The sequence below is a fragment of the Aspergillus welwitschiae genome, assembly GCF_003344945.1.
Source record: "Aspergillus welwitschiae strain CBS 139.54b unplaced genomic scaffold BDQ94scaffold_21, whole genome shotgun sequence".
NCBI classification, from domain to species: Eukaryota; Fungi; Ascomycota; class Eurotiomycetes; order Eurotiales; family Aspergillaceae; genus Aspergillus; species Aspergillus welwitschiae.
This window is the reverse complement of record NW_020798715.1, coordinates 17883-36591: the sequence shown is the minus strand read 5'-3', so window position 1 is coordinate 36591 and position 18709 is coordinate 17883. Positions and strand designations below refer to the sequence as shown.

The 18709-nt window shown below is 51.5% G+C and overlaps 5 protein-coding genes across 5 annotated transcripts; 3 read left to right on the top strand and 2 right to left on the bottom strand.

Annotated features, from left to right (window-relative positions):
- Positions 1–150: 150 nt before the first annotated feature.
- On the bottom strand, positions 151–1407 carry BDQ94DRAFT_145868 (putative TFIID and and SAGA complex TAF10 subunit). The gene is made up of 2 exons (XM_026766717.1): positions 837–1407; positions 151–714 (listed from the first exon to the last, which is right to left on the bottom strand). The coding sequence occupies exons 1-2, from the start codon at positions 1197–1199 to the stop codon at positions 256–258; spliced, it is 822 nt and encodes a 273-aa protein (XP_026624866.1). The 5' UTR covers positions 1200–1407; the 3' UTR covers positions 151–255.
- A 183-nt stretch (positions 1408–1590) lies between these two features.
- BDQ94DRAFT_145867 (putative MYB DNA binding protein (Tbf1)) lies at positions 1591–4763 on the bottom strand. The gene is made up of 4 exons (XM_026766716.1): positions 4601–4763; positions 3948–4426; positions 3233–3886; positions 1591–3170 (listed from the first exon to the last, which is right to left on the bottom strand). The coding sequence occupies exons 1-4, from the start codon at positions 4689–4691 to the stop codon at positions 1899–1901; spliced, it is 2496 nt and encodes an 831-aa protein (XP_026624865.1). The 5' UTR covers positions 4692–4763; the 3' UTR covers positions 1591–1898.
- A 1102-nt stretch (positions 4764–5865) lies between these two features.
- BDQ94DRAFT_180025 (uncharacterized protein) lies at positions 5866–7892 on the top strand. The gene has a single exon (XM_026773529.1). It carries the CDS (start codon positions 5987–5989, stop codon positions 7562–7564), a length of 1578 nt encoding a protein of 525 aa, XP_026624864.1. The 5' UTR covers positions 5866–5986; the 3' UTR covers positions 7565–7892.
- A 703-nt stretch (positions 7893–8595) lies between these two features.
- On the top strand, positions 8596–10047 carry BDQ94DRAFT_180021 (uncharacterized protein; the record flags this gene model as incomplete). The annotated part of the gene is made up of 5 exons (XM_026773528.1): positions 8596–8709; positions 8751–9008; positions 9068–9104; positions 9155–9768; positions 9801–10047. 5 exons carry the CDS (start codon positions 8596–8598, stop codon positions 9894–9896), a joined length of 1119 nt encoding a protein of 372 aa, XP_026624863.1. The 3' UTR covers positions 9897–10047.
- Positions 10048–10762: 715 nt separating this feature from the next.
- BDQ94DRAFT_160248 (putative capsule-associated protein CAP1) lies at positions 10763–18677 on the top strand (the record flags this gene model as incomplete). The annotated part of the gene is made up of 7 exons (XM_026769191.1): positions 10763–12437; positions 13706–14175; positions 14230–15024; positions 16349–16946; positions 17270–17768; positions 17818–18505; positions 18561–18677. The coding sequence occupies 7 exons, from the start codon at positions 10763–10765 to the stop codon at positions 18675–18677; spliced, it is 4842 nt and encodes a 1613-aa protein (XP_026624862.1).
- Between the last annotated feature and the right edge of the window lie 32 nt (positions 18678–18709).

The following is an 18709-nucleotide window of genomic DNA, read 5'->3' as shown; positions in this document are numbered from 1 at the left end:
CATATCGTATCTGATAACTCCGCCCTGAACGCCTTTTGTATATTTCAAACTCGGCCCACATGCAGGATATCGTTCGGCCGTTGCCCAGTATTTTACGCCAGCAAGCAAAGGAGAAAGAAAAAGTAAACTAAAACAGCACATCCCATCCCGTCCCCGATCTACCCATATCCCCATGCCCATGCCCATAAACATTCAGCATGTTTGCAACGAACAACCAACCCCCCAAGCATACCCAAGGTGGAAAAGGGAAGAAAATCACCGATAAAACTCCCCCCTCTTAACACTGACACCATACTCCGACACCGCCATTCCCAAATCCTCCATCGTAAGCACCGTCCGTCCCTGTCCGGAACCTCCAGAACCGCCACCTCCAAACCCGGGTCTCTGGATTCCGAGATGGGTGCCCGCTTTGCCCTTTCCTGCATCGCCGCCTGAGACTCCGGTCGCAGCACCGGCGGACCCCACACCCGCAGCGCCGGCGGGCATGTTCAAGCCTGAGGCGGCGTTCAAACTGCCCATGGGGTTACTGGCGGAGGAGCTGTTGGAGGCGCGAATGCGCGCATACTGGTACGAGTCGGCGGCGATGTCGGCGATAAATTTCTGGGTTGCGAGAGCGAGAAGACGGGCGAGGTGAGGCGGTGTTTGGTTGGGGCCGTTACCCGGAGGTGGAAGACCGGCAAGAGTGAGATAGTGGGCTGTGACGGCGTCGGGGATCTAAAGATATCCGTGTTAGAAAGACATGGAATAGAAGTATGGGGTGGAAGTAATTGAGGGTGGTAGTGGAGAGAAAAAGTGGCATAAGATGGAATCCAGCTGGAGAGGGCAAGGAATCTTACAATCGGCGCATATTCGTCCATCTTGCCCATGAACTCCCGCAAGCTGGTTTCTTTCTTGGCAGGTGCTGCGGCGGCCGCCAGAGCATCCACGGAGGTGGGCGCGGGGATGGAGTTTCCGGCGGCGGCGGCGGCGTCATCGCCAGCGGGATTCTGGTTCGGCATGTTGGCGGTGTTGTTTGTGTTTAGGTCGACGTCTTGTTCGATAGACGCATCCAGGGTGTTGTCAGCGGTATCTGGTTCTTGTTTGGGGACGACAGTCGCGGAGGAGGAATCTTGCGATGCTGGAGGAGCTGGAGCCGGAGCCGAGGCGGAAGCAGGGGCAGCAGCTGGAGGGGGAGGTTGCGAAGCCGATGAGTCGGCCATGGTGGTAGTGTTAATAGTGAATGAAGGTGAGTGGTGGTAGTGGTGACTGGTGGTTGGTGGCTGGCGAGCAAGGGAGGGCCGGCGAGAACTAGTCCAATAGTGAATGAAGGAGCGCGTCGGCGGTCAGACAATGAGCCGGGATGGGGGTGTTGCGCTGGTTCTGAGTTACCAGCACAAGGGAATAAGCTGCAGGGGGGGTTGTGGGAGGAAGACGAAGAATGAATGTGACTTGGGAAGATGGGATGGCGGAGAGTCGACTGGCTGGGTCGCGCTGCCGGAGCGGAGAGCCATTCGTCTCCCTCCCTCTCTCTGTCTCTCTCTTGTCTGCGGTCGGCCCGATTCTGCTGCTATAGTAGTGTTTCTTTCTGGCTAAATCTACAACAATCTCTGCTTGATAATGGCCAAATAGTGAATTCATAAAGTACAGTCTTGCATTAGATCCCCAATGCTGCCTCGCAATTACGAAGATGAATAATGTTGGTACACAGCCCCAACTCTACATGGCCGTTCGTCTCCCCAGCAAGCAAAGCAGACTCCCCCAATCAACTCCCCCGGACAGTCACATCGGTAATCAACATAATCGCTAGAATAGACGTCGCAAAAGGAAACATAGAACACATTTGATACATGTGGAGAATTAGCAAAGAAGAATGAGATGGGAATTAAGCAGAAGCATAGACAGAAGCCATGACGGACACTTTATTGTCCAAGATGCATGTTGGGATCAACATGGTCTTGATGGTGGGTATGATGCGGATGATGCTGGTGATGGTGATGATGGTGGTGATGCTGTCCAAAAGCTTCACCATGTACCTCCTGGCCCAGCGTCTGCATCAGGTTCTGCTCGGCTGTCTGGTCAAACGCCGCATGCGCTCCAGCATCCGGTGGCATTGGCGACGCCGACATATCGTGGCCATGTGCCAGTCCAACAGGCTGCGCATGCGCACCGGCAAGCGCCATCATGCCCTTGATGCCTTCGACATGCGCCTTGTCCTCTTCGCCCTGCTTCTTCTGCCGTTCGCGGGCCTCGCGTTTGGCTGCCTGCGCGGGCGCACGCGTCTTTAGCTCTCCCGTCACAAACTTCAGGTAATACGGCACTTCAATGCCACTCTTGAGGAAGAACAGCTTCAGGTTTCGCGCCTTGTCCTTCAGTTGAACCTGGTTGCGGTCCTTCAGCGCTTCGCTGATGGTGCCTCCCGGGCCAAACATGGCAAGTATCTGACTCCAGTGCGGGCCCTTAACCCGGTCCAGCCCGGCCATCAATGCGTTCTCCTCCTCCGTCGTCCACGGCCGACGCTGGCTGGGCAACCCAGACTTGCGGCTGCTAGGCGACGACTTGGCAGATGCCGCCATGCGCGCGCGCTCGTAGAGGACCTGAGTCGGCTGCGACTGCGAGTAGTGTGGTATCCCCGGCATATAGCCATGGTTGGCTGCGGCTGAGTTTGGTCGCGGAATCGAAGCAGGCGTCACATGGTTGTATTGCTGAAAGTTCGCCTGGAGAGGGCTTTGCTGGAAGGTTAGTTGGCCGGGCGGTTGCTGATAGCCAGATGGAGCGGGACTATGGTGATACGGCTGCTGATGAGTCTGTTGATGCTGCATCTGACCCGTGGGCTGGGCAGCAGAATAGCCATGCAGGATCTGACCCCCCTGCTGCGGCGCATGTTGAGGGGGTTGCTGCTGAAGTTGCTGGGGTTGATGCATCTGATGCTGTTGTTGGTGCTGCTGTGGTTGCTGCTGCGACGGTTGCTGCTGCTGGTTCTGTTGGGCCTGCTGCTGCTGGGAACGTCTCAAGCCGTGGCCTTGCAGAGCAATTTGCGCCGCACGAGCCGCACGCGCAACCAAGTCGCCGTGCATGTTTCTATCAACGGGAACATCAGGTGGCTGGGTTGAAACCGGGAACTGGCCCTGCAAGGGAGCATTGGACGGTTGTGAGTCCCCGTCGGATGAGGATGGTTGTCGACCCTTGGCGGTCTTTTTCGTCTGGCTCATCGTTAGTGCGAGCACGTGCAAAGAGGGCTGATGGGGATTCAGACCTGTTGGTTGCTGATGGTATCAAAGTTCTTGGTGATGTAGGAGCTCAGGTCCCGAAGGAAATCCTCCCAGTGGTACTTATCCGGCAAGGCCTTCATGGCTTCCTCGTTGTTGACGTCGCTCAGCAGAATGTCACGGCGCGAACCGGCCCGCTTGACAAAGTCCGCTTCACTGGGAGCCAGCTGACGAGTCCCTGGACGCCGATCAAGCAGCTGTTGCTCCAGCTCATCGGGAAACAGGTCGTAAAGGAGCTCAGTTCGGGTTCTTTCCGAATTATTCATCGATGCGATGAACGCCTGGGTCTTGAGTTCCAGGAACAAGGCACCCTGCACCTTGAGTAGACGACCACCTTCGGGAACAAACACATCGAGGAAATTATCGTTCAATTCCGAGAAACCAATCTCCTGCGTGCCAAAAATACTGGAAACAAAGGAGGCTAGATTGGCTTTGCGAATAATATCGATCTGGGAGGATTCGGTGAGCTCCAGCTCTGTAGGCGAAAGAAATGACTTTTTGCTCGAGTAAACTTTTTTCGTATGATCAAACAGCGATCGCATGGTGGCATAGGCCTGGCCACTCTCGGTCTCGGGTTCGGAAACGAAGGAGGTGATTTCCTGATACGAGGACTTGGCTAGCAGCGACAGAATCTGGGTTGACTAGAGACATCAGGCGTTAGAATCCTGTAAGCAAAAACACGCGAAGTGAGTCGCAACTTACCAAATTGTCAAGAATGGGCAAACTCTGGATCTTCAGGTGCGAGTTGGCTTTGACGAACACCATACCCTTCGGAGGCGACGCGCTGGACGTCTCCGCCAGTTGCTGCTGGCCTAACACACACTGCTCCTCCACTCGCTCTGCGTGATTCATGATGCTTGAGATCACAGTAGCCATGTCCGAATCAATATCAGCACTGCTTTCTGGTTGGGGCACCGCGCTTTCTGCAGATCCTTCGATGGGAGCGGGCGTGTCTAGAGGACGGTCCACGGGGTGGTCCACAGGGTCGACAACACCAGAGCCTAGTGCAGATGCCAATTCTTCTTCAATCTGATTTCCCGGGACTTGGTCTGCAGTTAATGCGGTCGGTGGAGGTGGTAGTGAAAGGTCAGCTGGCTCGGATTCGAGACGGCGTTTCTTAGAAGCTGGCGGCGAGAGGGAACCGTCATCTTCCTCGAGAGGGTGAGACATTTTGGGGGAAACTGCCGTAAATTCACGTCAACCCTGTGAATAGAAACAAACAGAGCATACATAAAGTCTTGATCACCGCAAGAGACTGGCCCCAGGGTGTCTGGTTCGAAGACAGTCTGCCCAGGGAGGTGCCGGGGCCAGCGGGAGCAGAGAGACTCCTTCAAACGGCGCGCAGGAGAACTCACCATGAGCGGCGGAATCGGTCACGGAGGGAACAGGCAACTCGGACGAGGCCGCCTCGTCGAGAGACGGGCCTGTACCTCTCGTGTCGACCATGATAGGAACAATTCCTGATGGAAGGGATAGGCGTTGACTTCCAAGAGCAGAAATGAGGGCTTAGGGGTAGGGCGCAGGCGTAGGGCTTTTGGGAAGTGTTAGGTTGAGAATCGCCCCCTCAGATTTTTCCTACTTTTTCCCTCTCCGCCGCCCGGTCGGTCGGGGAACTCGGCTGGGGGTGTGGATTCCAGCTCCATATTATTCCTGGGGATACTCACATTGTAGATAATTTACTAGCTTGATCTGAAGATTTGTATTTCTCTTAAAAATTTATAAGTTTCTTTCTTTATTCATAATAGAAGATAGCATATCCAGTCATGTCTGTTTGGCCATTCCCAGGTCTGTTGTAGTACTTCTGTTGTGTTTCCCCGACCGTCTTCCCTGCCTTTCCTCTTTCGGAAACCCATTCTCTTGTCTGCCTGGGTGCCTGATCCTCCACTTCTCTCTCTCTATACTCATGATTCTACTGTTACTCCTTCTCTTCTTCCACCACTCTTTTGTCCATCAGCCCTTCATCCGGATTAGGCTTCACTCCGCGAATACAAATTCGTCCCTAGTGTATCATTTGATCGTTATCCAACCCCTCAGTGGTAACATTCATCCAAGGTTACTTCCGTCCAATGCTACTTTATCCATGCGTCATAGACTACCTCCCATCTCTTTCTAGACCTCTACTATTAACCATTGCAACACACTGACGTGCTCTAGCTAAATTTTCAGGATACTTGGAGACTGGTACATTGGCATCTGCAAAACGAGCCTTTCCCCGAGTATGCCAACAGGTGACAGTAGATAGACACGTCTATCACTACAGCTATATCGAGAGCACGTCCTCCTCCGAGGGTCTTATTATACCTGTCTTTATGGCATTTGTAGGCATACTTATGACTGCAGACACAGTACTGAGTATATTTTAAAGCAGCTCAGCTCTGAGTGTCGGACGGACAAAGGCAATTCCCATGGTTCTTGAATGTATGCAAGATGATTGCGCCGTTACGTCCGTGGTCTGTACCAGACGTTAACCGGCCATTGAATGAGTCCAGACACGGACCGGTCCTTGAGTTTGACACCTCTAGGACCCTCCTCGCCCTATATTCCATGGGCACTCCCCGCAGGTTCAGCGTTTCCCTATTTGACCTGGTTCCGGTGCTGCCAATGCTTTTTATCTGGGGCCCTCCCACTGTTGGCTGATAGAAACTCATTCGCGTATACGTGATTGTGCTGGGTAGTCTTCACTCATAGTGTCGACTGAAAATCTTCACTTTCATGAGAGGCCGACTTTAAGAAGCCCCGCAATGTTTTCTACGCGCCAATTTGTCGCTCTTGCGGCGATCCTGCAGGCAGCTACTCAGGCTTCAGCTCAGGACTTGAAAGAGCAAGTTTGGGCGGTATTCGCCTACACCCTATACGGAGATCGTGTCCCGACAGCCCTGCCTCGTCCCAATATATTGACACCATATGGTGCCAACACACTGTATGAAGCTGGGTCTGCTTTCCGAGACCGATATGTGGCAATTCATTCGACCGACGTCAGCCCGAGTACAAGAATTGAGAGCATCTCTACGTATGCGCTCGAAGACGAAGATCTTGATATTCTGTCTACCACCGATCCATCGGTCATCGCGTCCGCGCAGGCTTTTATGCAGGGGCTATACCCACCTCTCAACGATACTTATGATGTGCAATATCCCGACCCTTCATATCTCATGGCCAATGGGAGCTTTGCAACTGCTCCTATGGGTGGCTACCAATATCCACCCATTGTCACCGTGAGCTCGGACGACCCTCAGTCGGTCGTAGTGGCAGGCCAAGATAATTGCTTCCTGCATCAGATCGCCAATGCTGACTACCAGGCTAGCAGCGAAGCTCAGCAGATGATACAGGAGTCTGACGCGCTCTACAACCGTCTTTATACCCAGGCCCTGTCGGGCGATTTTGACCGCTCTTCAGTCAACTATGCGAACTCCGTCGCGGTCTCCGAATTCTTAGAGTACCAGCTCTTGCACAACGAGACACTGTTACACAGCGTCAGCCAAGAGGACATAAGGCTCGCGCGCTGGTATGCCGATCAATATACCTTTTCAACAAACGGCAACGCAGATTCATCCTTGTCAAGTCCAATTGATAGCAGTGCCATTCGCACAATTGCAGGCCAGACACTGGCCGGAAGTATCTTGGATGCATTCGACACCAATGTTCTTTACCGGGGTAACAGTGGGAAATTGACATTCGTCTTCGGAGGCTACGAGCCCGCTGTCGCTCTTACCTCCCTTGTGCAACTTGCGTCCCCAGCAAATGGAAAATTCTATGGACGACCTGCGCTCGGGGCCTCGCTCACCTTTGAGCTCTTCAGCTTGGAGAATCAATCGTTTCCGACCTATCCCGACCCATCTCAGCTTTATGTGAGGTTCCTCCTGCGCAATGGAACAACATCACCGGAGTTCCAATCCTACCCGCTTTTCGGTCATAGTCCCAGCAGCATCGAGGTTCCCTATAGCGAATTTAAGGCTGAGATGCAGGCATTCTCGCTCAATTCGACGCAGGAGTGGTGTCTCCTGTGTGATTCGACGTCGTCAACTGTATTCTGCCCTGGTGTCCTGGACGATGAAGACGACGGACCGAGTAGTAGCGCAGCCTCTTCCTCCGGACGCAAAGGTATTAGTCCTGCCGTTGGAGGAGTCATCGGTGCGATTGTGACTCTAGTTGTCGTTGGGTTGCTTGCTGCTGCCGGGTTCCTGCTCCTCGGGGTCCGAGTACAGCGTGGACGCAGGGCGAGCTTGGAGGAGATTAAAGGAGGCATTGATTTAGGAAGTGAGTCAAACCTGGCCTTGCGGGAACATGCTGCGCCGCCAGGAAAGACGGCGAGGCCTTGAGCTTGGATTTCCTGGTGGGCCTTGAGCTTGATACCATTGGAAGCAAGAGAAGTATAATAATTAAACAGCGGTCTTGGGTGTTTTCAGTTTTGGGAATTATGCTACTCGACTATAATACAAAAAGCTACATATTATGTTAGCAGAAGATCTGTTCTGCATCTAATCATAATTGTCTTTGGAAAAGAGATGGGGTGACAGAAAGCAGTCAATACAGCATAACCCAACGTTTGAGGGATACTTAATCAAATGCCTTTATAACACCGCTGATTCATCCACTTGAGACCGGTCCATTTTGAACAGTTCATTTTGACCAACCATTCCACTCGAGATGAGTACTGGTAGCCAGTGGCCAGGTATTTCAGGAGTGCCATAAACATTTCTTGCCTATCTGAAGACTTGCTAAGGTGGTAGTAGTAGCCCTGGTGCCTTCCCATCCGAGGGCCACTCTCTGCTCCAGCGATCGACTAATTTCAAAGCAGGGGCATATAGTACCGAGTACTCTGTATCCTGGTCAAACCACGACGCGAAATATGAGGTTGACGATGCGGAAGGAGGTAATCTGGTGCAGTAGTTTAGCCGAAAGATGTTCGCTTCTCGGATGACATGAATTTCGGGGTGGATAATGCTAGACAACGGCAAGCAGGGGAGCAAGGGGGAACACGTTGAATGGTCGCGTCAGATCGGGTGCTGAATGGTTCGAACTAAACTGTCTAGTAGAATTGCCTAAGTACCCCTCGGGTGGAGTACAGCGTTTATGTCCGCGGCGGATTGAAAGTTCTCCGTTCCTTCACTTGTACGGAGTACATCATCGTTCTTACCTATAGAAGGGCCGAACTTCACATTCTTAGCCTATTCAGCAGCACCTCCTCAAAGGAAAAGGAAGAAATAAAATTGGCCGCATCGAATAGCACAGTAGTACATCACGTCAAATTGGTTCACCCTATTAACATCTTTGACGTGTCATCCTCTCTTTCGCTTGTGTTGGGAAACACCTGACATTTGACGAAACATTGCATACTGCGCTCTGCGCAATGGTACAAATGAAGCGGTCGTGCTCTGGCTCGCCTCTCCCCTCTAAGCGCGTTCCTACAACCGCTTGCCTTACAATTGATGCTCTTAAGGAGCATGACCAAAACGCACGCCCCGTCTCTCTTATTACGCGTCTCGATATCGCTCCAGAGCAAAGTATAAGCGGCATACCAGAAATCCCGGTGCTTTCCCATCCACCCGCTCCTCACAACGGTCACGGTCCAGCAGCCCATCCAGGCTAAGTGATGCGCAATATCGTTACAGACTTCTCCGGCGTGCGAATATTTTTGTTGACGATGATCTTCCCATCGACATCCAGCATCATACAGATAATAAGGTTTTCTGTGTATTAGATGCTAACGATGATAACTTATACAAGGTCTCCGAGAAGCTCTGGAACAAATCTAAAGAACTGGTCCGGAAACAGTCAGAGAAGCTGAATGGACAGAAGCATTATACACGGCAATTGACGAGCTAAAACCCGGTGGGCTCGAAATTGCGCGCAATCGAGGTAAGCTGACCCCCTAATGCTCTAACACTCAACCATGCTGACTTTTTAAGACTGGCGTGAGGATCTGAAGCCTCCAGTCTATAACCCTATTGCTACCATCCCGCGAAAACGAGACCGGTCACAACAGATCGTACCCGGTAGCACAACCACCGACAACCTTTATAAATCCCCCTCTATCAACCCGGCTGAACCAACCATTCCCATATTCAAAGTCAAAGATCCACGTCCAGATATAGGTGTTGGTTTGTCCGATGAGAACTTAGCAAACGCCCTTGTACCCAAAAAGGACCGTAGCATCGCACGAAGATTTCTAGTTGACCTGCAAGAGACCTCCAGCCTTATCAGTGACCCCCATGTGACACCTCTTGGCCTTCGATTTCCCTTTTTGGTAGTCGAAGCAAAGGCTGCTGCAACTGGAGGAAACTTGTACCAGGCACAGAACCAAGCTGCAGTAGGTGGTTCAGCAGCACTCCAGATCTTCAAAAACCTCTCGGATCTCCAAGATATGGACGAAGGCCAAGGAACCACCGAAGACAGTACTGTGGTGGCCGAAGATTCGCCTAACGCCAAATTGTGCCTCGCTTTTTCTGTCACCACAGAGGGTCCAATCCACGAGTTATGGCTTCACCTTCAGAAACCTCGAGAAGAGGATTTTTTATGGTGTGTTTGGGTGCCTGGAGAACGACGTTGAAAGAGAGTTCAATGAATTTCTTGCAGCATCTCTTAGCTGTATTAAGATGGGGAAATGGTGGGTTAAAAGATAACATTATAAGTATTCTTCAGGATTTGTGATCTCTCCGTCGCCTGGTTGGATAGACGCGATATAGGTTAGCGCGTCGACGTAATGTAACCAATGGATGTTGGAACGATACTGCGGGCAGGCACTTCACCAGAGCCTTTGCCTGCTATATAGCTTCTCCCTAGAGACCTTCCTAGTCCTAGCTAATCTCAAGCGTCTAAAAGAGGAATATAAAATAAGAAAAGGATATCAAACGAGAAAACGGGTGCAGTCTGACTGATTGAGATGACTCAATGTCACATGTTTCTCAATCAACTAACTTAGCAAACATACGTGCTGAAAGTCGATTAGTTAGTTAATATGGACTGGCAAATGATTGAAACAGAGACACACACACACACACACACACACACACACACACAAGGGTATAACCTACAACTATTACAGTACGTGAGGACCTATTCAAATTAGTAACAACAAGAAGTCTCTCAACTAACTCACATCATAGTATACTTTGAGAAGCTAGTTTCCGGGTGCAGGATCATCTGTAGGCCCGATCTAGTAATAACCAGGCACAGGCACTCACTAATCCCCAAACGGGTAAAGTGCACGGGATTGCCAGAGGGACCGACCGATAAAGTTTCCCGCTGGTTGATACCCGTCATCGTTCTTCGTCCATCAAGCAGATCAATGGAATGCTAGTAATGCCTGTGGAACATTCTCGTCATTGACCATTGTTCTTTATTGCAGAAATTTCTTCAGAGATTTAGTGGCTTTGGCCCCACGCTGGAAATAGAGGATTGAAGCATCTTTGAGGCACCGATAAGACTACATATCGTTGCCTCTGCTTAGTTCCCGCTTTGTTTACAAACAACAACCTCCGTCTCTCTGCATGGCTTAGACTCGCCCTGGTGGCAGGATGCGAACCCAACGATTTGTGGTCTGGCTAGGCACCTTTGCCCTCATCTCATTATGTCTCATTCTTTTCAGAAGTTCCAGTCCTTCACCCTCACCTATTGTGGACCTCTATCCTTCACCCGATTCTCGGCCTCCAACTACTTTGCAGAGGCCCCCAGTGCCGTCCAATGCCCAGCTTATTGAACAGACTGGCTACCGAAAGGTTGCTCAGCCGGACAGTCTTCATCCGGTTGCATCGCTTGTCAAGAATGCTGAGCAGCAATTTGATCGGTTACTGTCACGTCAATCGAAGACCTTGGCTGAGGCTGTCGACGAATATCGAGAGCGCTACAACATGCACCCGCCCCCGCATTTTGACAAGTGGTTCCAATTTGCGAAGGATAGAGGGGTTCAGCTGATTGATGAATACGATACAATATATCATGCTCTGTTGCCATTTTGGGCCCTCGAACCGAAGACTATTCGCGATCGGGCTCGGGAGACGCTGGGCTTCGACAATTCTATGATCGGGGTACTGATCCGAAATGGGTCTGTGTCACTGGTGGAAGGTGGAGCATTCGAGCAGGGCTGGCAGCGTAGTGCCACCGCTAAGATGATCAACAGTTTTGTCGAGTATCTGCCTGATATGGATCTCGTGTTTAATGCCCTCGATGAGCCTCGAGTTGTCGTACCCAGCGAGGATCTTCAGAGGCTGGTTGCAATTGCCAGAGATCAAGTCTCTCAGAATACTGTTGTGAATACCATGCCCATAAATGCATGGTCAGATAGACCCAGCGACTTGAATAAAGGGGATCGCATTGATGAAGTGCGTACTACCCGTTTCAACCGATTCACCCGTCAGTCCACATGGAGTTATTCTCGGTCTTCCTGTCCAGTCGATAGTCCGGTCCGCTCCCTCGATGAGCAGGCTCCGGATAACATAAACTCCTATGCTCAAGGCGAGTTAGGATTCATATACAACATCAGCGCCTTTTCCGACATTTGCAACTCACCTTCCCTCCGCTATAAGTACGGGTTCTTTGACCGGCCGAACAGGTTTGAAGCTGTACATGACTTGTTTCCAGTCTTTTCGCAGAGCAAGATCTCGAGCTACCAGGACATCCTGTACCCTAGCCCTTGGTACTGGTCAGACCAGGTACCTTATGAAGAAGACAAGGATATGGAGTGGGATGAAAAGGACAGCCGAATGTTCTGGAGAGGCTCAACAACTGGGGGATACTCCAGAGCTGGGGGCTGGCGGCGACAGCACCGACAATTGTTCGTCGGCAAAGTTAATGCCCTCAACACAGCCAAGATACTGTCCAAGACCGAAAGTAACCAATGGAAAACCAGGGGTGTTGGTCGAAACTCCTTTACCGACCTCTTCGACGTTCGGTTCACGTACATTGGCCAATGTGATGATAAGGACTGTGCCGCCCAGGAAGAATATTTTGACTTGGCGGAGCCGGTTGATCAGCAAGACGCTTGGGCGTACAAACATCTGTTGGACATGGATGGGAATGCGTTCAGTGGTCGGTTCTATGCGTTCTTGCGCAGCAGGAGTCTCGTTCATAAGGTCTCAATCTTCCGTGAATGGCATGATGAGTGGCTCAAACCCTGGACACATTACGTACCTTTGAGCCTGACCGGAGATGATTATCTGGAGGCCATGCGATACTTTGAATCCGAAGAAGAGGGCAGAGTGATCGCACCAAGGCTTGCCGAGCAAGGCCGGGAATGGGCGCAGAAAGCTCTTCGGAGTGAAGACATGGAGGTCTGGTTCTTCCGACTTTTACTAGAGTAAGTGCACTCTTTTTATCCCCTTCTTTACCCTGTGATTTCTGATACTAAAACACCCATTAGGTACGGGCGCCTAGTTGACGACAATCGACATTATTTGGGGTTTTCGGTCTAGCTTTGTATAATGGCTGCCAGTTTTTGCTATTTTGTTATCTGTCATATTCCCCAACTTTTAACGAACGTATGACATATATGGCGTTTGGGAGCCTTTGCTATGATGAGACGAAACTTTGGGATTGCCAATTGATGTATATATACGATAAATGAGAAATCGATAATGAAACTCATAATTTTTATATCTTCAGTTATGCTGTCGTCCTGTACCAAACACCAATGCACAAAAACCTTATACTCTATACTTTAATAATCAATTGTGGCCCCGTTTCACATGCTGCGGGTCCCATCTGAGCGGGAATTAGGTCATCGGACCCAGTCCTCGTCTCTTCCTCCCACCGAGTTAGTAGTTCCAGAAAGAGAGCTTGGGTGGCGGAGACCTCTTCCAGTCTCGGAGTTTGCCCCATTAATAGACAGCACCCACTTGAACTAACCAGCACTGGGTAGTTAAGTCTATCAAACACACACTACCATCATGCTTGCTCACCAGCCAAGAACCGTTTCCCCTCCACCTCAATCCTTCCCTCTTTCCCGCCTCTAGTATCAAGCCCTTTCTCTCTTTCGGGCTAGTTCCGTCAGGTGGATTTTCTGTTTGCTTTGCTCTCAGTCTATAAATTTGGCTGGCCTCCGCTGGTGGTTGTCGTCAGCTCACTTTCTCCCCTTTTTTCTTTGTTTCCTCTTCCTTCGGTTGGCGGACCTCACTAAGTACTGTAGTACTGGCGATTAAGTGCTGCTACCAGCTGTTCATTGATTGATTGACAGTTTGTGTATCTGCATGGGACAGATACATACATGCATGCATCATGACGCCGACAGCTTGGTTGCTTGGAAAGCTTAAATCAGCTGTGGTTCTGACCTATGGGCTGGGCGGACTGTTGTTTTATGGCCTTGTTGCTGTGAAGCTGGGGTATTTCTTTAAGCAGACTACGGAGAAGGAGGAGTTGGAGTTGAAGATCGGTAAGAATCTTGATTGCTATTATTTTCTTTGTTTACGTCCCTTACTGTGATTGTGCGGGGGTTCCCAAGCTAATGACATATGACGGGTACACAGCGCGTAACAAGTTCTGGGACTTATCCAAGGATTGGGATGGCTTTTCTCATCATATACTTACCCTGAGGAATGGGTTCAAGTTTCACTACGTTTGCAATGATCAGGGGGCCTCGTTGGACCAGGAGAAACCCGTGGTTGTCTTCATCCATGGTTTCCCCGATAGCTGGGCCATCTGGCGGAATATTCTGAGCTCTTCGTCTCTTCAGCAGTCTGCGACCCTTATTGCGGTTGATATGCCCGGTTATGGTGGGACTGATAGCTTGATTGATTACTCGCCTACTAATGTGCTTGAGAGTCTGACCGAGTTTATCCTTGCGATCAGAGCCAAATATGGCGTGGATACCGAGGCCGGTATGCGCCAGAAGAAGCTGGTTGTTGTCGCGCATGACTGGGGTTGTGTTGTTTCTATGCGGCTTGCGGCTGAAGCTCCTCAGTTGGCGGATCGGTTTATCCTGAGTAATGGGCCGTTGGTACGTTATTGCAGAGATTCTACGGGGTGATTTCGGTTGTGCTGATGAAGTTAGCCTCGACTTGCCTCGTCCAACATTAGTCGCCTGCTATCCGCATCTGGCAAGATGTTGAAGACGGCCTCGCGCTCGCCAATCCAATCACGGTCGATGATTTTCAAGGCATTCGCGACTTTGAGCCCGATTTTTCGGCAGTTTCGAAAGTCCAAGTACATCTTTGCTATGCAGCTGCCCATGCCTCTGGTTCGGTATTTCGGAAGAGGTGGAAATTATTCCTTCCTGAAGCTTATTCACAGGGGTTCCTTCGGAAAGCGGGAGTACACGCCTCAGGATGCTGCGGAGTGTTTTGCTAGCTCCTTGGGTCCATCGGTTGCAGAATCCCGGACTCAGACCGCTGATGGAGAGCAATATCCCGAGTCACTGAAGAATGAGCGCGCACCGTCGAGCTTCCAGCACATGGCCTGCTATTACCGAGATGGAACTGCTTTCGTGCGTTGGGACAAATCTGTTGAGACGATTAGTGCCTTGCACAGCATCGCGAGCAGTAGCGGTGGTCGTCGTGCCAGCAGCGGGGCTGGACTGTTTGATGATGGACCCAAGGGGGCCCTGAAAGCTTGTGCGACCGTCATTTGGGGCAAGGGAGACATTGCCTTGGAGCCGCAGATCTGCTTGGATGGCCTCGCCGATTACCTTGTCGCAGACAGTCAGTTGGTCGAGCTTCCTCTCTCGGGCCACTTCACTCCGTTGGAACAGGAGAGCCAGGTTGCTTTGGAAAAGGCAGTTGAGTGGGCTGTCAAGGGCGAGAAGGAGGACATTGGGGCGGTTATCAAGGCTTGCTATCCAACGGCTGTAGTAACTCTTCGGAAGTGAACTGACCCGATCGTGTTGTTTGCTTGAATTGCTATTTTAGGACGCCCCTTGACTTAGTCCTTCCTTCGTTGTCGTGAATGTTTTGCCGAGACTGGCTCAGCAGGTGCAGGGTACACAAAGCCAGGTACACGGTTTCTTGTTCCCGCGCCGAGACCGCTATCGGTGCACTCAAAGGGGAATAAAGAGTGCGGACATGCAAGGGGCATTCGGGGTGGTTGGCTGTCGGTCTGGCTTCTAGGCTGGTCTGCAATCGGAATTTCACAGATGCTTTCCCTTCCTCCTTAAATAGACGGGAGTTTTTCGCAACGCAACGTGCATCTCCTCCGACATCCGGTGAATAAAGCGGCCGGGAGGAGCAAGCGTCGGTGGCACGGGGACGCGGCCTGATGCAGTTGAGCTCTGCCGCTCCTCACCAATTAATCCCTGGCGTTGGCTTTGGCTCCTTTTGTCCCCCTCAGACCATCCCCAGCCAGTGTGCGCATTGACTTTTCTATTCCCCAGAGTGGTCCCGAGCCACGAACGAGCTACCCTTTTATTTTTGTATCCTCCATTTACCCATCATTCAGCGAGCAGATCAATTCAATTCAATTCAATTCAGTGTCGTGTGGTATTCGTAAATCCAGCCAGAAAATCAAGTCTGGTTCCATCCGCATCTTGACTCCCCAGCCTCCCAAGGACTGCTCACAGCCGGACCGACTTGCTGATTGCTGATTATGCTGGCGGGCGGGGTTTAGCTCCAAACGTCACCTGCGAGTGAGGGGGATCGTAGTAATTTGGGGGTGACTAGCTCAGTACCTCGACTAGCTCTCAACCTGCCTTCTCCTCCTGCTTTCTTTCTCGTCTTCGTGCACCTCACATTCGTTTTGTTTTTGTTTCTTTGCATCACTTCCCTTCTCGTAGCTGGTGGTCTCGTGGATCGCGCGGCTCACCTCCCGCCGCAATGGTTCAAGGAAGTGCCGTCTACTGCACTGTATGTTCCGCCTCCTCACCCCGTGATCACGTTGCCTGCTACTAATTGGTCCCGACAGCTTCTATTGAGTGATCACTATCTCCCAGGTATGCAAGCCTCTTCTACCATCGGACCACTGTCCAAAGCTCCCTTTCTGACTTGCTTCCACCCAATCTATAGGCGCCACCGTTCTTGCTCATTCCCTCCGGGACAATGGCTCCAAAGCTAAGCTGGTTGCTCTGTTCACCCCGGACAGCTTGCAGCCAGCAACAATCCAGGAACTTCAGGTACGCGCATGCTTCACTCACGCTAAACAATTCCCACCTCACAGTGCCATCACTGACTAGCACATCTTAGGCTGTTTATGATGAACTAATCCCCGTGCACCCTCTGACAAACATTACTCCAGCGAACCTCTGGCTCATGGATCGGCCGGACTTGATCGCAACCTTCACAAAGATCGAGCTCTGGCGTCAAACACAGTACAAGCGCATAGTCTACATTGATTGTGATGTGGTCGCACTCAGAGCGCCCGATGAACTCCTAGAGTTGGAGGTGGACTTCGCAGCGGTGCCAGACGTAGGCTGGCCGGATTGCTTCAACAGCGGTGTTATGGTACTCCGTCCTAATCTACAGGATTATCTTGCTCTTAGAGCACTGGCAGAGCGAGGTATCAGCTTCGATGGCGCTGACCAGGGGCTTTTGAACATGCACTTTCGCAATTGGCACCGACTGAGCTTTTCGTACAATTGCACACCCAGTGCGAACTACCAGTATATCCCCGCCTACAAGCATTTCCAGAGCACGATCAGCATGATCCATTTTATCGGTGCCCAGAAACCCTGGAATATGGCGAGGCAGGTGGAACCGATTCATTCTCCGTATAATCAGTTGCTGGGAAGGTGGTGGGCTGTCTATGATAGGCATTATCGCCCTGTCGTGACTGTGAATGTTAGTACTATACCTATGGATAGCCATTGAGGCATATTCACATAGTGTTTGTGAGCTAATGATATCAGCAGCCAATCCAACCAACCAAAGCTCTGCCTACAATTCAGGTGGAAAGCCCACACCAGGAATTTTCTGGGGGACCCCAGCATGATGTACAGCAGCCGCCACACAGGGAGTATACGGAGCATGTATACCATGACCAAGCTCGAGAAACGCACTTTGAACCGTCGTCGCAAGCGCAATACCAACCCCCGCAAGAACACCAACAGATATCTCACCAGGACTTCGCGCCGTTCCAGCCAGCTCAGCCACCTACTCATCCACCAGCATCGACACCAAGCTACCATACACAAACTGCGCACGAGGCTCCTCAGGTGCACCAAACGCATGAAACTTACCAAGCGCATCCTCAACAGAGTGTGGCAGCCCCGGCTCCCGAACCTACGCCTGTAGCAGGCTCAAGTAGACCCACTGAGCACGAGCAACGACAGGAACAGCGTGCGGTTGAAAGTGTACAAGCCCCAATCATCAGTGCCGTTCCGCGGTATGTTCGTGGAGAGGAGCATGTGACGGCATACATACACCCTCAATCAGGCGAGACATCATTTGTAGCCCATAACGAGCCGCAATCGCATGCACATGAATTTAGCGTGCCATCAAATGTACAAGCACCTCCCCCACAGTCACAACATGTCCAGCACGAATACCACCAACAGCCTACGGCGCCAGTCCATGTGCCTGAGGAGCAGCCACCTGCACCGCCATCGCCAAAACCTGAAGTACAGACTACGTTTGAGCCACCCAAGGCAGAATGGGATGCATCTAAGTAGGCTTCTCAATAACCTCACTAAACTGCTTGTTTCTGACGCTTCTAGGGAACCACCGCCATTGAACACAAAACCAGAAGGTATCGCTTTGGCAAAGAAGACGTACGCCATGTCGCAGGATGAGCAGCTTTTCCAACCTCCACAGTCTTACCCGGAAGCACCTAAGAACATGTATTACGACGTCCCTAGCACCAAGCCGGAGCCTGAAAAGCTCGCCCAGGTATTCCCTTGGGAGAGTCATGCACCTAGACCAACGCGCGTGTTCCCAGAAGACGACCAGAGCTCAACTACATTTACCCTTCCAAAATCCTTCATTGAAAGCACGGAAGACGAGTCTGGCCCATCGCTTGATTCTCGAGTGACGTCCTGGACATCTGAAGAGCCCACCGAATCCTGGGACACGTACTCGCGGTCTAATGCATGGGATGAGATCCCGGAGATCCAAAGATACATTCAATCCATACAACAAACCCGCAAAGGCAGGGTGCAGGTGCTCACCGGCGGCCCATCCAGCACAGGACAGAGCCTGGTATCTGGTCAAGAAAGATACAACTTCAGCTGGTCCAACAATACGCGGGTGACAGACTTCCCCAGCGAGCAAGAACGGCCAAGCCTCCCCGTAACCCCGGCACCTATTCGCAGGAAGCCCCCTATCCCAGGTGAAGAAGACTTCGACACAGGGCTACTACCGCCCGCACACGGTGTGCCGAACCAGGAGGACTGGGTGGGTATCACGGTTGATATCTTTTTGCACCTCCTTCGAGCGACGTACTTATATTGGAGATTTACAGAACCCTACAGTCGGCCTCGAGGACCTTCGTCGACGTCAGTCCGAAGTGATGGAAAATCCAGATTTGCTGTTTGAGCGGATCTTGATGCGCTCATCGGCTGCTTCTGGTCATTCTTGAGGGAGTCACAGTAATGAGTTACGTACGATATT

Bases quoted from the DNA above. Each gene is read 5' to 3' on its own strand.
- BDQ94DRAFT_180025 (XM_026773529.1), top strand. From the start codon at position 5,987: ATGTTTTCTACGCGCCAATTTGTCGCTCTTGCGGCGATCCTGCAGGCA.
- BDQ94DRAFT_145867 (XM_026766716.1), bottom strand. From the start codon at position 4,691: ATGGTCGACACGAGAGGTACAGGCCCGTCTCTCGACGAGGCGGCCTCG. The intron at 4,427-4,600 runs GTGAGTTCTCCT...AATTTACGGCAG, and splicing joins GACCGATTCCGCCGCTCATG to TTTCCCCCAAAATGTCTCAC. The intron at 3,887-3,947 runs GTAAGTTGCGAC...TGATGTCTCTAG, and splicing joins TGCCCATTCTTGACAATTTG to TCAACCCAGATTCTGTCGCT.
- BDQ94DRAFT_145868 (XM_026766717.1), bottom strand. From the start codon at position 1,199: ATGGCCGACTCATCGGCTTCGCAACCTCCCCCTCCAGCTGCTGCCCCT. The intron at 715-836 runs GTAAGATTCCTT...GGATATCTTTAG, and splicing joins TGGACGAATATGCGCCGATT to ATCCCCGACGCCGTCACAGC.